General features: G+C 42.3%; 1 protein-coding gene across 1 annotated transcript in view; it reads left to right on the forward strand.

Moving 5' to 3' along the window:
• ELK3 (ETS transcription factor ELK3) overlaps positions 1-14,088 on the forward strand; it is a 36,935-nt gene that overhangs the window by 13,182 nt on the left and 9,665 nt on the right. Inside the window, exons 2-3 of the mRNA XM_064419778.1 lie at positions 4,040-4,248; positions 12,508-13,299. Coding sequence (XP_064275848.1) covers positions 4,042-4,248; positions 12,508-13,299 — 999 coding nt within the window. The 5' untranslated portion in view covers positions 4,040-4,041. The remainder of the gene's footprint in view (positions 1-4,039; positions 4,249-12,507; positions 13,300-14,088) is intronic.

A 14,088-nucleotide genomic window follows, 5' to 3' on the forward strand; every position in this document is an offset into this window, starting at 1 on the left:
AGACACTGAATTCCCTTTGAGTCAGTAAAAATTCAAAAGAGTTAGAAAATACATAAATGAAATATGTTTTCTGAAGATCTCCAACTCCTCACAGTCATAATTTATTATGACTTTTAATACAGGTACCAGGTTTTTGGTTGAATTACATGTCTTCTAATAAATCCAATACATCTGTAGTGATTCTCTTGCTTAACCACTCAAATGAGGCACAAGTTAAGCCCTGTGTGGCCATTCTGTCCTCCCAAGGGAACAGTTAGTATCTTGTGGAATTCAAAACAGTTCCCATTGAGAAAGGCAGGTTAATACTTCTGTTGGCCTGTTTGGAAATTACATATTTTGTATCAGTTAAAAAATCCTGTCACTGCAGAATCTTAGATTTTTCTATTGTTGTGGGCAGAATGGGAATTTGCCATGGGCAGAAAGGGAGCTTCAGACAAAGTTTATTAGAGAAGCCTTCCCTCTGAGTCATGGGGTGCAGAAGGGACCCCTTTGCTTTCCAAACTCCTTCTCAGACAGGAGTCCAGCCAGAGGATTCTCCTACAACTGTTTCCCTGCAAATCACATTTTACAGAATGGAAATGAGATTAACACCAGTTTACCAAATTCAAGAAATCTGAGATTTTACTTCACCATATATACTTAGACCAAGGCTTCTTTTATAGGTAGTTACAGCTGTGAATATTCAGTGCAACTCAGACCTGCACACCTCAGGTTTGGTGGTTAGAAGAGTAGGACCATACAATTAATGATCAGCTGAAAATGTAATTGGCATGATTTGCCTCATGTAGGAATCATACATAGAGTTGCTGTATGAGCAGTATGGGAAGCTTTATACAGGAACTCAGTAGCAGATGGAGGGATGAGGCACAATGCAGCATTGAGCTGTTTTAATCTCATTTCTGTAGGGGCAGACGGGTCATACCAGTAGAAGATTTATGCATGTACCAACTGAGCACATTGATGCTGAAGTCTGAGGTCCTTTATAAAGCCTGTTCAGAGCCACAGGCTTGGGAGAGTTTGTGGTCAGGCAAGATAGGTTGTGAGGAGCTGCCTAAATGTAATCCCACCACAGCCATCTGGCCTGGGTCCAGCACCTGAAGTGACCCCCAGAGATTATCCATGGATCTCAGCTGGAATAACTGAGCCACTTCCAAAAATGTGGCAGTAACCTTTTGTGTAATAACCCGATGGGAGTCACCCCTCCTTGCTCGCCGGGACCTGTGGTTTGTGGAGTGTTCCTGTAGGATTCTCTTGCCCAGGCTTGTGCTGTTCATACATTTTACATTATGCCTGTGGCTGAGTCACCTTGAGTGCCACACTCAGTAGATAAAATGGAATCCAAAACTGTTTACCTTTTACACATGATACACATCGGAAAACAGGTTCATAATGGAAAGTGTAGTACAAAGTTAGCTGTAGATTACTCTGTGAGTTTTCATGGGCAGAGGTGAATGGGGATGGAGCAGGCTGCAGCAAAATGTTCTTTGCTTGGTGTTGAGTTCCACCTACCTCTCTTCAGAGCCATGAGTGCTGAACTTGTAGTTTAAGATCTGGGTGAGAGAATTGTGTCTCTGGGGTATTAGACTGTTTGGGTGATGATATGGTGGTGAACTTTGTATTGCTTCTTCTATAATTCTCAACCCTCTTTACTTTCCTCAGCTGAAGTTCCGCTGACAGGTCTTTGTAGCATGGGACACGTTTTAGTACACTTTTGAAGAAAGATATTTATATGGTACTTGAAATTTTCCAGAGCAACAAAAGTTCTGTTTGTGATTTCTTGTTAGGAAGAGTTGCATGATGCAAGTTGAAATTATGCAGGGTATGGCTGCAAAATATGTGATGTAGAGAAAATAGAATTATTTAAGAGGAATATGATTGTATATAAATGCATTTTTGCATTTTACTTTTTAGCAAAGTAAATTGCAAAACTTACAGGTATTAGAAAGTATATACATATATGATGTGTATCTGTGTATTTATGATACCAGATTAATAGGGACACTTTATGAAGTTATAGATAAATAATCTGTTAAAGGTGCTAATGTCTGCAAAGAGTGTGTAGTTTAAAGGAACTTTTACAGGCTGTAAAGTGAATAACTGTTAGGTATACTTAATCCTAGCTATGAAATTTTTTTCTTGCCTTATTTTCTGGGGAAAAGCATTTGTATAAAATTGCAGTGAAGCAAATGCAAACGTTTGAAAGTGCCAGACCTTCCATATAGGTAGGCTGTTCTGTTTCCAGCATCCCTAACAGTCCTAGGAGCCTCAAATGACTTTGAAAGTGCTGTGTAGTTACGGTGTCACTCAGCTGGGCATCAGTGGTTTTGTCTTTGTCATTCAGACGGGACTCTCAGTTAATTAGAGAAATGAGGATTTTGAAGAGATAATAAAATCATCATTGATTCTGCCAACCCTTGTTTGGCCAGCTTACTTAAAAATTACTTGGACTAAAACATAGCTCCAATCCGTGTTTCCCACACAACTATTGACGGCGTTCTCCAGTATGATTAACTTGCTTTACACTAGTGCAGCTTATGCAATTTGTTGTTCTTTATACTCGTGAACCTTACGCAGGGTGATTTCCTTCCTGCTGGGGCAGCCCTGAAGAGGCAGCTGTTCCCGCAGCGTCCCTCTGTCCCGTTCCCTGCCGGGGATAGCTGGAAGTCTTGTGCCCTCTTGTGGTACGCGCATCCAGGGAAGCGGCAGGCAGCAAGCCTGGCATCCTGTCCGTGTCACCTGCTAGGGCACAAACAATGTATTGGGAAACAAAATGAACGAGGGCGCTAAAAATCGTGAGCTTGTCTAGATAAAGACAAAGATACCTATTGTTTCATGCACAGAGGCAAGTCAGGTAATAATTAGCCCCATTAGCACCACAGTAAATTAATCAATATTAGCAATAAATCTCTGTGACACAACACATCCAAGTTAAGAATCAGAAGAGGCCAAAAAGATTATTTGATCCAGTGTTAACATGCTAAGGCTGGGAACATTTTTGAAAGTGAGTGAAAATCTCATCTAATGATTCTGTAGTTTAAAAGGTCAACTTTAGCTGCATCTTCATTAAAATGACAAGTTGTTAGCAGCTGTAATGCTCCCAGTTTTTAAGTTGTGTGTATACCTGTACTGAGTTGGAATACAGCCAGACTTCTGTTTATCCTTTTATTGCAGTACCTGAGCAAAAAGTTTCTTTTAGGGAGGGCTCAGTAGCACAGGCAGTTAATTAGCAGAGGAGAATAATACTCAAAAAACCTTTAGCAGAGAAAAAAAAAATCCAACCAACCTCAGATGTGAGACTCAGGCACTGTTAAAAATATTCTAATTCTCAGTAATGCGTATGATAATGAAAGAAAAGATCCCTCTTAAAGAGAGGTTCTGGGTAAACATCTTACTTTACTGTGCTTAAGTGTACTGAACTTCCAGCTTTTCTAAAAAATAAAGAATGTCTTTTGAGCTATTTGAATTGGCAAACAGAAGTAAGATTAATTTGAGGCCCTGGGAAAAAACAAAATAGGCAAAGACTATCTGGTGGTGGGAGGGATGTAGCTTCTGGTCCTGTAATCAAAGGCAATTGCTCTGGTCTTCCCTTGTCCTCCCCTTTTTCACAGTGACGTATCTGAACAAGTCCAGTAAACTCCTCCTGACAGTAAACAGCAGGTTTTTGGTATAATTTCAGTGGATAGTCAAATTAAGTCCTTTTCTCCCTGCCTTATGTGTTCCTTTGTAATGAATGGAAGATGCCAGAACTGGTGGTGACCTTGTATAATGTGAACTTTGTGGGTGGTGCTTTTCTAAATACTTCCTCTATTTTATGTGACCCTTCAGAGAACAGCAGTGGGAAGAATACTGGAAAAGCAGTGGAAGACCTGTAGGTCTTATGGATGTTTGGTTGTGAATGATGTGGTAGCTTCCTTTTCTCAATTATGTAGGATGACTCCTGTATAGAACTTATTACTGAAATGAGTGTTGGGTGGAACACCTGCTCCCAAATGTTTTTCACACTTGTTTGAAAAACATTTCTCTCCTTTGTCCCTTCTAGGTATGGAGAGTGCAATCACTCTGTGGCAGTTCCTTTTGCAGTTGCTGCTAGACCAGAAACACGAGCACCTCATTTGCTGGACGTCTAATGATGGCGAATTCAAGCTGCTCAAGGCAGAAGAAGTGGCTAAGCTGTGGGGACTCAGAAAAAACAAAACTAATATGAATTATGACAAGCTGAGCCGGGCGCTCAGATACTATTATGACAAGGTAAATTTTGTTATTCTCATGCAGACTAAGAAAATAGAAATGCTACCAGTTAAGATTTCTCCTCTCCATGGAAGCTACTTAGAAGTTCCTCTAACCAGTCAAGATACTAGAAGGAAAAGATTGTAGAACACAAATATACAAATATTCTAGGACACAAATCTTGTGTTTCACATTTCTTGATTTTAGACTCCAGTAAATTCAAGGAGTTTCCAACCTGTTTCCGTGCCCTTTTTTTGATGAATATTATATTGTTTTTACTAATTGACAGTAAATCTTCTCAGAATTAGTTCTCCTTAAATGGATATTTTTCAATAAGATATATAAATTCCAAGTTATTAGGTTTTACTCTTTCCTATATTATTGAAGATTAAATATTAATAAAAAAAAGACTGTTATAGATTTTGTATATTAAAAAGGAGAACTTCATAGCTGTGCTTAGTGGCCTGTTTTCTTCTTGATTTTCAGGAAAAGGGATGAGATGAGATTATACAGTGAGTTATGCTAGTGTTCAGCACAATTAGGCCATGTTTGCTGCCGGGACAAGGCAGAGGAAAGTAGATACTGTTTCTGGACTGACCTTAGAGTGCTGTTGTCATGTATTATTTCTAGTACACTAATTTTTGCAGGGCACAGTGCTATGCAGTCAATCTAACACAGCGATCAAAAACCGTGGTGACTGCAAATTAAAATGAACAATTGGATGATCAGACTTTCCATGACCCACAGGGGCTTCTTCTCCTGAAAAAAATTTTTTGTTTCAGATTTAGAGATGTTAGTGTTTTGTCCACTAGAAGTCATATTTTCCCACTTAATATGTTTCAAAGGTGGCCTGACTGAGAAGGCATGGAAGGATTTGGTGAGGACAGTACAGTGCCTGTTCTGAGCAGTTGGTGTGATGCATCCTCTTAGCTAAGTGCTAAAAAGGCTTCTGCTCAGCATGGGGAAGCTTGCTTCATTATTTGACTCCAGCCCCTCTGGTTATAAACTTGACTGGGATCAATGGAAACAGAGTGCCTGCTGGTGCATGAAGAGCATAGCCGGGCAGAGCCCAAATATGATGTTAGTGATGAGCAGACATTGCTTAAAAACAAGGAACAAGATATTTGTAGCACTTACGCTTTGAGATCTCTCTGATCTCTTTGAAGTAATAGAATATAATAGCTCCTTACCTGAGACTCTCTTGCTTCTTTTATCCCTTAACCTTTTTTTTTTTTAACCCCTGTTCTGTTTTCAGTTCCTTGCCCTAGCACACACACACCTTTGTCATCTGTTTTGTCTCTGCTCAAACAGCATCTGCCAGAGTGGCTGTACAGTTTCTTCATCAGGGTTCTGGCTGAGGCAACTGCTTGCTGTTTGTAGAGATGGTCTTCTATCTGACAATTTTATCTAAGTGTGGCACAAGTATTTTGTCCATTTTTTCAGGCGTTCTGTGGTCCAGTGGAGGTCATAGCTCCTAGATAGAAAGAAGGATAAGTTCTTTCTTCCCCATGTACTGCAATCAGTACATGGGGAGCCCCAACCCAAACCTATGGCTATTTCTGTTTAAATTAAAAGAGTAGCTCCTTTAGAATGAAACTGTGGGAGCTTCTCACTCTGTGGATATAGTGTTTCATGACGTCTAGGTTCCCAGACAGTGGAGAAAGCTGGATTATTGGGAGAGCGCAGAGGGACAGAGCAAGTGGCTGCAGGTTTTGAAGTGTGAGAGGGAATGGTGTAAGACAGCAGATAGTGAATCCTTGTGGGGTGGCAGGGTGTGCTCAGCAGTGGGTTCAGTCCTGAAAGCTTCCTCTGCCTTCAGTTCAGTCTATACTGCATAGCACAGGAGGGAAGAAGTCAAGAAAGGGAGGAAAGGCTCCTTGACATTCTTCCTTCCCGCCTGCAGAACAAAAGGGGAAGGACTGGGGAGGTGGAAGAGCCTCTCTCAGCCTTTAATGCTCTTTTCCTTTAGACCATTCACCAATTTGTGAGATAAACCTAAAACCAGTCTAGACTCTGAGGTAGCTTTAAGGAGCCTTCTGAGATCCTTGTCCCCTCCCTGCTTGTGTACAATGATGGATGTGTTGGCATCTGGGGGTGCTGAGGTAAATGAACAAATGTGACAAACACTGAGCTGCAAATGGGGGAGTGGCAGCAGGAAAGATGAGGCAGAACTCTGGACAAGACTTCACTTGCACTATGGAATTATTGACAGGAATTTATCTTCCTATAACCTAAGTGATCTGGCAGCATGTGAGTTTGAGACAAGGGTCAGTGATTTTTTAGAAATTATGGTGGCACATGGGCTGGACCTTCCTTTCTTGGACTGCCCTCTGCTCTTACTGCGTACAGTTGACACTGAACTAATGTTTCATGGTCTGTCTTTGAAATTATTCACCATGGAGAAATAAAGCCTGATTGCTGGATAAATGGGGGTTTATGAGCTCTGCCTTTTGCTTGGGGGGAACACTGGCTTGTTAAAATTCATCATCTGATTCATCTGAACTTAAAAGTAAATTAATTCCAGTACTGGAGAAAAATAACACAATTAGGACAAGTTTCTTAGCCTGGCTTTGAAAGCAAGCATGACATGCTGTTTGAGGCTGATGGCTAGATTTATGTTAAGTTCACATAAAAGCACCCCAGGAAATGTAGAGTATGGCATGTCTTGATTATAATTTGCTGCCATGATTATAGTTTCTAAACGTTTGTAGATAATCTGAAGACTCCATTTCCTGTTTCATTTGTTCCCCAAATTCTTCCTCCCTCCCCCTTATTTTATTTAATGCATTTCCCCTATTGCCTCAACAGAGCAGCACAGATGACAGCAGATGACAGACAGCACTGAGGAAAGCCATCTACCTATGGCTTGTGTTCATCATGTCACACACTTTTGCCTGTCCGAAATCTCTTGTAATGCTTTCAGGCTAGGAAATGCTTCAGCACTATTCCCATACAGGGCACTTCAGCTTGAAGTAAAATACCTATGAAAGCAGGGTTAACAAGTTTCTTTTCTCCCCTCAGGTTATCCAGTTATTTTGTTTTTGTGGTAGCCGTAATGGCACATATCTTTTGGAAGTCACCAGGGATTTCAAGACTACTGAAAGTCCCTATGAATATTTCACGATGACACCACAAGAGAGAAGCTAGTGATTTTTCCCATGAGGTTTTTTTTGAGGGAAGGAGAGTGAATACAGGAAATTACATGCCGATACTGACATTAATGGGATGTAGAAGTTGTTGAATTCAAGTCCTCAGGAGTTAGGAAATAAAAGAATCACAGTTCCCTGGATAACCCTAATGTTTGCATGAATTATGCTGCATCTTTAATTACACAGTCACATAATGTCGTGATGAGCATCAGAGAATATTTTTGCATCTTCTCTGAACAGTGCATGGCCTGAGGCTTTACTCAGTGAGTGCTATTCAGTCTGTTTCAGTTTTAGTTTCAGTGAATGGCTGCCCACTTGTTTAGATGGCTTGGCACTATGATTTATAGTATTAAAATAATATGGGCTGCTTTGTGCTCATTGCAGTGCAGGGACAGGGCTTCTCAGGTGCTGTCAGGATTCAGAGGTGCCAGTGCATTCACTCCCTCCCATAACAGGTCAAACCCTGTAACCTGGCTACTAGTTTGTATTTTTAATGTCCAAGTGTGGGTGGAAGCATGGAACTGGGGTGGAAGCATGGAAGAATTGTTTTGGGCATGGGTCCCTTGCTTGGGTGCTTTCTGAACTTCAGGATATAAATGAGGATATACTTCAGTATAATGAAAAATATTATTTTACTTTTGGGAAGGTCTTCTCTAAGACATCTCAGGGGAAAAAGAATCCTACAATGAAACAACAGCAGTGAGATTGTGCTGGAGTACCAACTATACATTATGTAGTGGTGCAGGTCAGAGGTGTTACAAGGAAATACTTTACGGGACATTAGAAAGAACCTTTATAGAAAACTGGAAGGAGCTTCAGCCAAGAGTGATTTGTGGAAGTCAAGAAGGTGCTTGGCTGAAATGGCATAAATGGTTATATAGTGCTATTCATATGGAAAGATGGGAGTAAAGGATTTGATACTCGGTAAGAGGTGATGGGTAGAGGAGAAAGCCCAAGAACACCTGCCTCAAAAAGAAACATAAAATTGTTCATGTTTGATGTGAAAGGAAAGGGATGTTCAGTGACCTGAGGTAGAGAGAGGGGAGAACCGGGTCATAGGTGCTAGCCAGAGAAATAGCCTTTATCTTCCAGCTGGATGTGAGTGAAGAAAGACTGAAATACAGATAAATGGGAGCCTTGATCTTCCAAAGGTCAGTACAGGTGCAGAGTGTAGTAACACCTGTGCCTGCATCAAAAATATTACAAAATCTGGCTTCTACACACACAGTGTACAAAGCATTGCTGCATAGCCTGTGATGCTAGCAGAATCTGCCTGCCTGCACATGCTGATGCAGAACACTCCCATTTTTCAGAGCAGACCATCCTGCCACAGGTACCTCCTGCCAGCATATGTACTTCAGATGCTGGAGTGTGAGCAGCCCTCTGTCTGGGTGTCCCAGTAGCTGGAAGCAGCCTGGATAGAGTTCTTGGAGGAATTCATAACCTGTGTTCTTACACCTGTTAACACCCCTCAGTACTCTCAGAGCCAGAGAACTTGCAGCACATCCAAGTGGGACTTAGGAGCAGCAGCTACAGCTCTGGTCTTTCTTCTTTTCTGAGCAGGGATGTTTAGTACCTACAGACAAGTTCATTCTGCTCTGTCATAAATTTTGACATCTCGGGCATCCTGATTATAGGTCACTTCCTGAAAAATGGTCTTCCTGCTCCTGAGATCCCTCATTAGTCTGAAGTTTGACTAGGAAGTGAATCCTATCTCCTAGATCAGTCTCCCCAGTGGCTGTTGCAGCCAGCAAACTTGCTAGCAAACAGGTTTGGGCCAAGCCACTAAAATGCTTCAGTCATCCTAGTTTGCTCTAAATGGCTCAAACACTGAGCAGGACTCAGAGCTGATAAAAACAAAACAGACACACATGATGGATTTCAGTGGTGCATATGCACAGTTGACACAACCCCTCCCCAGTATAGTCTAGTTGAAGCTGCAGGGACAACCAGTCCGCCCAGCCTTTGGCATCCAGCTCAGCCAGCTGCTCTGTGGAGGACAGGGGCAGAGGAGAGCCATCCCTGCAGCTGGTGATTCAGAGCTCTTGGGTGAGGCTGCTTTTGGAAGGGCGAGTTCCTGAAGTGCGGGGTGTGAACGAGCCAGGGCTCCCTAGCACGGCCGGTGTGCTGGAGCAGGCAGCAGGCACTGCAGCTTTCCAAGCACTTCTCAGCAGGGCAGGCTGGCGTGGGCACGTTTGCTGTAGTCACTGTTTTGTACTCTGGGGGCAGAGGGGGCAAGTGTAAAGTGTTCCAGAAGCCAATAGAAGAGGGACATTCCCTGCTGCCTGCCCTCTCTGAGTGCCAGAGAGTGCTGTCTATTGATAAGATTTTTTTTTTAAGCTGTTGGACTGCAGCCCCTGCTCTTGTCCCTGGTGCTCATTTCTTCTCTGCAGCAGCTGCATGGACCTAGTCCTGCCCTGGCTCCCTGCAGCCCTGGCCAGCAGCCACTAGCACTCATTGCAAGCCTGTTCATGAGGGAATTTACATAGAAAATTCAAGCAACAACAATAAAAGAGGGCTAAATGTTCACATACAATTACTGTCCTGGTACCAAGCAAGTGGTCTAATCTTCCTGCAGATGCAGGAAGACACAATTCTTTGCCCTTTCAAACTGCTTGTTGTGCTGCCTGTCACCATCTTCTGTGAACTGTCATAGCTCAGAATGATTCTGACAGATCACTGAGGTGATGGTAAAAATATGCTGCTTTTTACCTTCAATTATTTGTCAAAAGAATATGGAAAAGTCAGTGCCTTTCCGAGGCACTTGATTAATTTGTGTCCTTATTTTCTTTTTCATGCTGGTGGAGATTTCCTCAGGCTACACATTTAAGAGAAGCCTGCAAAGTGCTTGAGGGATCTGCACTTGAATCTTTTCATCTCCAGCCATCTTTAAGTGGGCCTTTGCTGCAGGCTGACAGAGTTGGAGGAGCAGCACTGCAATGTTCTTAAAATATAACTGCATTTAATAATAACAAAGGAAGTATAAACTCACCAGTCCGTTCAGTTGCTTTTTATAGCAATGTTCCCCCGTTTCAAGCCTGCATCAGTGTAAAAGTGCAATCCTTAAATAAATTGAATCTTGTTCTGATGGGAGTCACATTTTCCAAGGACAATCTCAGTTGCTAGTGCTTGATTTAATAATAATTCAAAGTAGCCAGGAGCAGAGGGGAGGCATTATTTTAAAGGAAAATATAAATATATATATATATAAAAGAAAGAAAACAAAAATGCAGTTGGGATGGGTTTGTTTTTTTTTTTCATATGCGAGTAGTTTGGAGATTTTGCAATTTGGAAAGAGAATGCAATATCGAGAGTGCAGAAAAAGTGCAATCATCCAATGTTGCACCTAATTAGCAATGAAGAAAAATCTAGGCCAAGCCCAAAGCCATAGGAATTAAAGCTCATGCAGATTCAGGTTCTGTGGGCTGTTTGTCCTGAACCTCTGGAGGGCAAAAAAAGACACTGCAGCATCTGCCAGGTGGGTAGATGTGTGTACAATTCAGCATGAAGAGGGCAGTTTGTGCCTTTAGTCTGAACTTGCTGAATTTAATTCTTCTCTTTGCTACAGATCCCTGTTATCAACTTGGGGAACAACATTCTCTATTTGTGCCACAGCTCCTGACCTGTGATGCAAAGCTGCATCCCAGGGTTCTTTGTGGGGTTAGTTTTGTGTTCAAGAAGGTGCCTGAATTAAATGCCAGGGCGTTCAGACAGATGAATTACAGAGTGAAGTAGCTCATCTGAGAGAGAGAAGAGGTTCTGATACTCAAGTGCAGATTCTTTAACAAAATGATCCTTGCTTTTGTGACCGAGCAAGGTGCAGTACAGGCAGTACAAGCACCCAGCACTACTTGTTTTCTATATACAGAGAAATGTGATGTCTCTTTTCCTTTTCCTTAATTTTCTGTTTCATTTTCAGTCAGTTTAACAAATGTTTCCACTATTGGTGTCAGAAGCTGTGGTAGAATGAAAAACCAATTAGATTTTTTAGGAAATTTGTAAATATTTACATTCCCATATGTACAGCAAAGCAGATGTCTGCAGAATACCAGCTGGAGGTGCAGCAGATGTGCTGGACTAAAGGGAGCGACTTAACAAACTCTCCACCAGGGGTTTCAAGAAGAGAGAAATTAGCATGGAAATCTCAGGAATATATATTGTTTTGTTCTACAGCACTTGGCTTAGGGTGGTATATGTTCCAGTCCCTAAGCCAGGCCTGTGCCATGAAATGCCTTTTTGGAGGAGTTCACATATCCCTAGGAATTGTGTTAGAGCAGGCAGCCAGCCTGGGTTTGCAGGAGGAGCACTAGGACTAGAAACAGGATGCTCATAAAAAGTCTCAAAAGGAATCAGTTCTTTACATAAAGGGGACACTTAAAGAAAAAAAAAAAAAAAAAGGTTCTACAAACCTTTGAGAGGTTTGGGACTTCTTCAGTAATTAATTTCCACGGTCAGTTTAGACTGATGAAAGCCTTCTGCCTGCACCACTGAGCATCCTGAGCCTAATGCCAGCCTGGAGATGGTGCAGGGGATATTGCAGGACACAAGTACATGTCCAACCCCTGCAAGGGGTTGCATTTTTCACGGTCATAAGTTCATGATCATTGACAGAAAGTCACTGTAAGTTTAGCTCAGTCCTTTCGTAATGTGGTAAGGAACAGAGGGTAAATAACTGGGGCCAGGAGGCTGAGGTGGTTTTGTCCCTTGCAGGCATTCTGAGAGTACTTCATCCTCAGGTGTTGGTGTCAGTTTTAGGAGGCATGAATGAAGGAGTTAGCATTTATTGTGGAATGCAAGTGGTGGCATGGCTCGATTCCACAAGGCAGCAGAATTGCTTTTACTGGAAAGAAATTATTCCCAAGCTGCTTCAGAGGAAGCAGAAGTCAAACAGGCCACCAGTAGGTCTTTGTCACCAAGTGATGGTGGTTTTGTTGGAAACCATGAGGAGTCAGGAGTGAACTCCCTGGCTGAGCAGAGAGAGGTATTGGAATAAGCCAAGGGTGATCAGCATTTGGAGCCCCACAAAACGACCTGCATAGCTTTATGAGGGAGCAGTGCCCCCGCCCTTGTGTGTGCAGTACTGGGTGCCTCTGAAACGCTGATCTTTCTAGCACCTTCTTTGTATTTGCAGAACATCATCAAGAAAGTGATCGGACAAAAATTTGTATACAAGTTTGTCTCTTTTCCTGAGATTTTAAAAATGGATCCACATGCTGTGGAAATCAGCAGAGAGAGCCTTTTGCTGCAGGACAGCAACTGTAAGATGCCTTCGGAGGGCAGGGATCAGCACAAGCACAGCTTGTCAGCACTGAAAAGCACAAGCCGTAATGAATATATCCACTCTGGCCTGTACTCCTCTTTCACTATCAACTCTCTGCAGAACCAGCCAGACCCTTACAAGACCATTAAAACAGAAAAACTGGAGAAGTCAGAAGGAAACACACCAGTTGAAGAAGTCCGAACTGTTATCAGATTTGTGACAAACAAAACAGACAAACAAGTTACAAGGCCCGTGGTGTCGTTGCCTTCTACTTCTGAAACAGCAGCTGCCTCTGCTTTCCTCAACTCTTCAGTATCAGCTAAAATATCTTCCTTAATGCTACCCAACAGTGCCAGCATTTCATCTCCATCATCATCCTCCTCCAGATCACCGTCTCTGTCTCCCACCTCACCCCTCCCTACAGAACACAAGAGCTTCTTCCTTGACTCCAGTTGCCACGACTCAGATTCCCTTGAGCCTCTGAACCTCTCCTCAGGCTCCAAGGCCAAATCCCCATCTCTTCCCCCAAAGGCTAAAAAACCCAAAGGCTTGGAAATCTCTGCCCCTCCTATGATTCTCTCCAGCACTGACATCGGTTCCATCGCCCTCAACAGCCCCGCGCTTCCTTCGGGATCCCTGACTCCAGCTTTCTTCACTGCACAGGTAAGACCTGCCTGTCTCCAGGCATTCCCTCCTTGTGGCCAACAGTGTTAGTTCTGTGGGTCTATCACCATCTGATGGAAAAAAACCCCCAACATACGGGAAAGAGGGATACACAGCAGTGCTCTGAACAAGGGGTGGAAAGTAGGTTTCTCCTGGGGTTTGTTCCTAATTGAGTGGGAAAAGCCATCACAGTTCACAGAATGCCTGAAAAAATAAGGAGATAGGCAGCCATTAGTGAATTGTTTATCAGTTCAAACCAGCCTCCAGATCTACAAAACAAACAGGAAAAAGCCAAAAAGAAAACCACAGGGGTTTTGTAAGTCACAACTTGAGCATGTGGGATGCTTGGTTAGATTTCTGTACTAGGTGTTACATCCATTCAAACAGTGTGACCTTTTTGTTAATTTCCAAATACAGAGCAAATTAAGTGGTTTCTAAGACAGTCTCTGAAGTCAGTTTTAATATCCAAAGTTGTACAAATTCACAGAATACTTGCCAAAGCTTCCCTTCAGCAGAGAACTACTGAATAACCAGAGGGTTATTTTGTTCTTTTTAATAACATATTTGTGGTAATGTCAACAGTGAGTTCTCATTTTCAAGCTAGTCTGTGAAAAAAGGAGCTCAGAGCAGAAGGGTAAAATCATATAGATATGACTCAGTATGTTCATTGGTGAGTTTTGTCTTACAATACCACCTCAAAATTAGACCAAAAAAAAATTCCAAGAATAAAATTATCCCAATTTGGAATATCTCTCAAGATCCCCAGCCCTGAAGTATCACTTGATGCAA

The sequence above is a fragment of the Passer domesticus genome, chromosome 5, assembly GCF_036417665.1.
Source record: "Passer domesticus isolate bPasDom1 chromosome 5, bPasDom1.hap1, whole genome shotgun sequence".
Lineage (NCBI taxonomy): Eukaryota > Metazoa > Chordata > Aves > Passeriformes > Passeridae > Passer > Passer domesticus.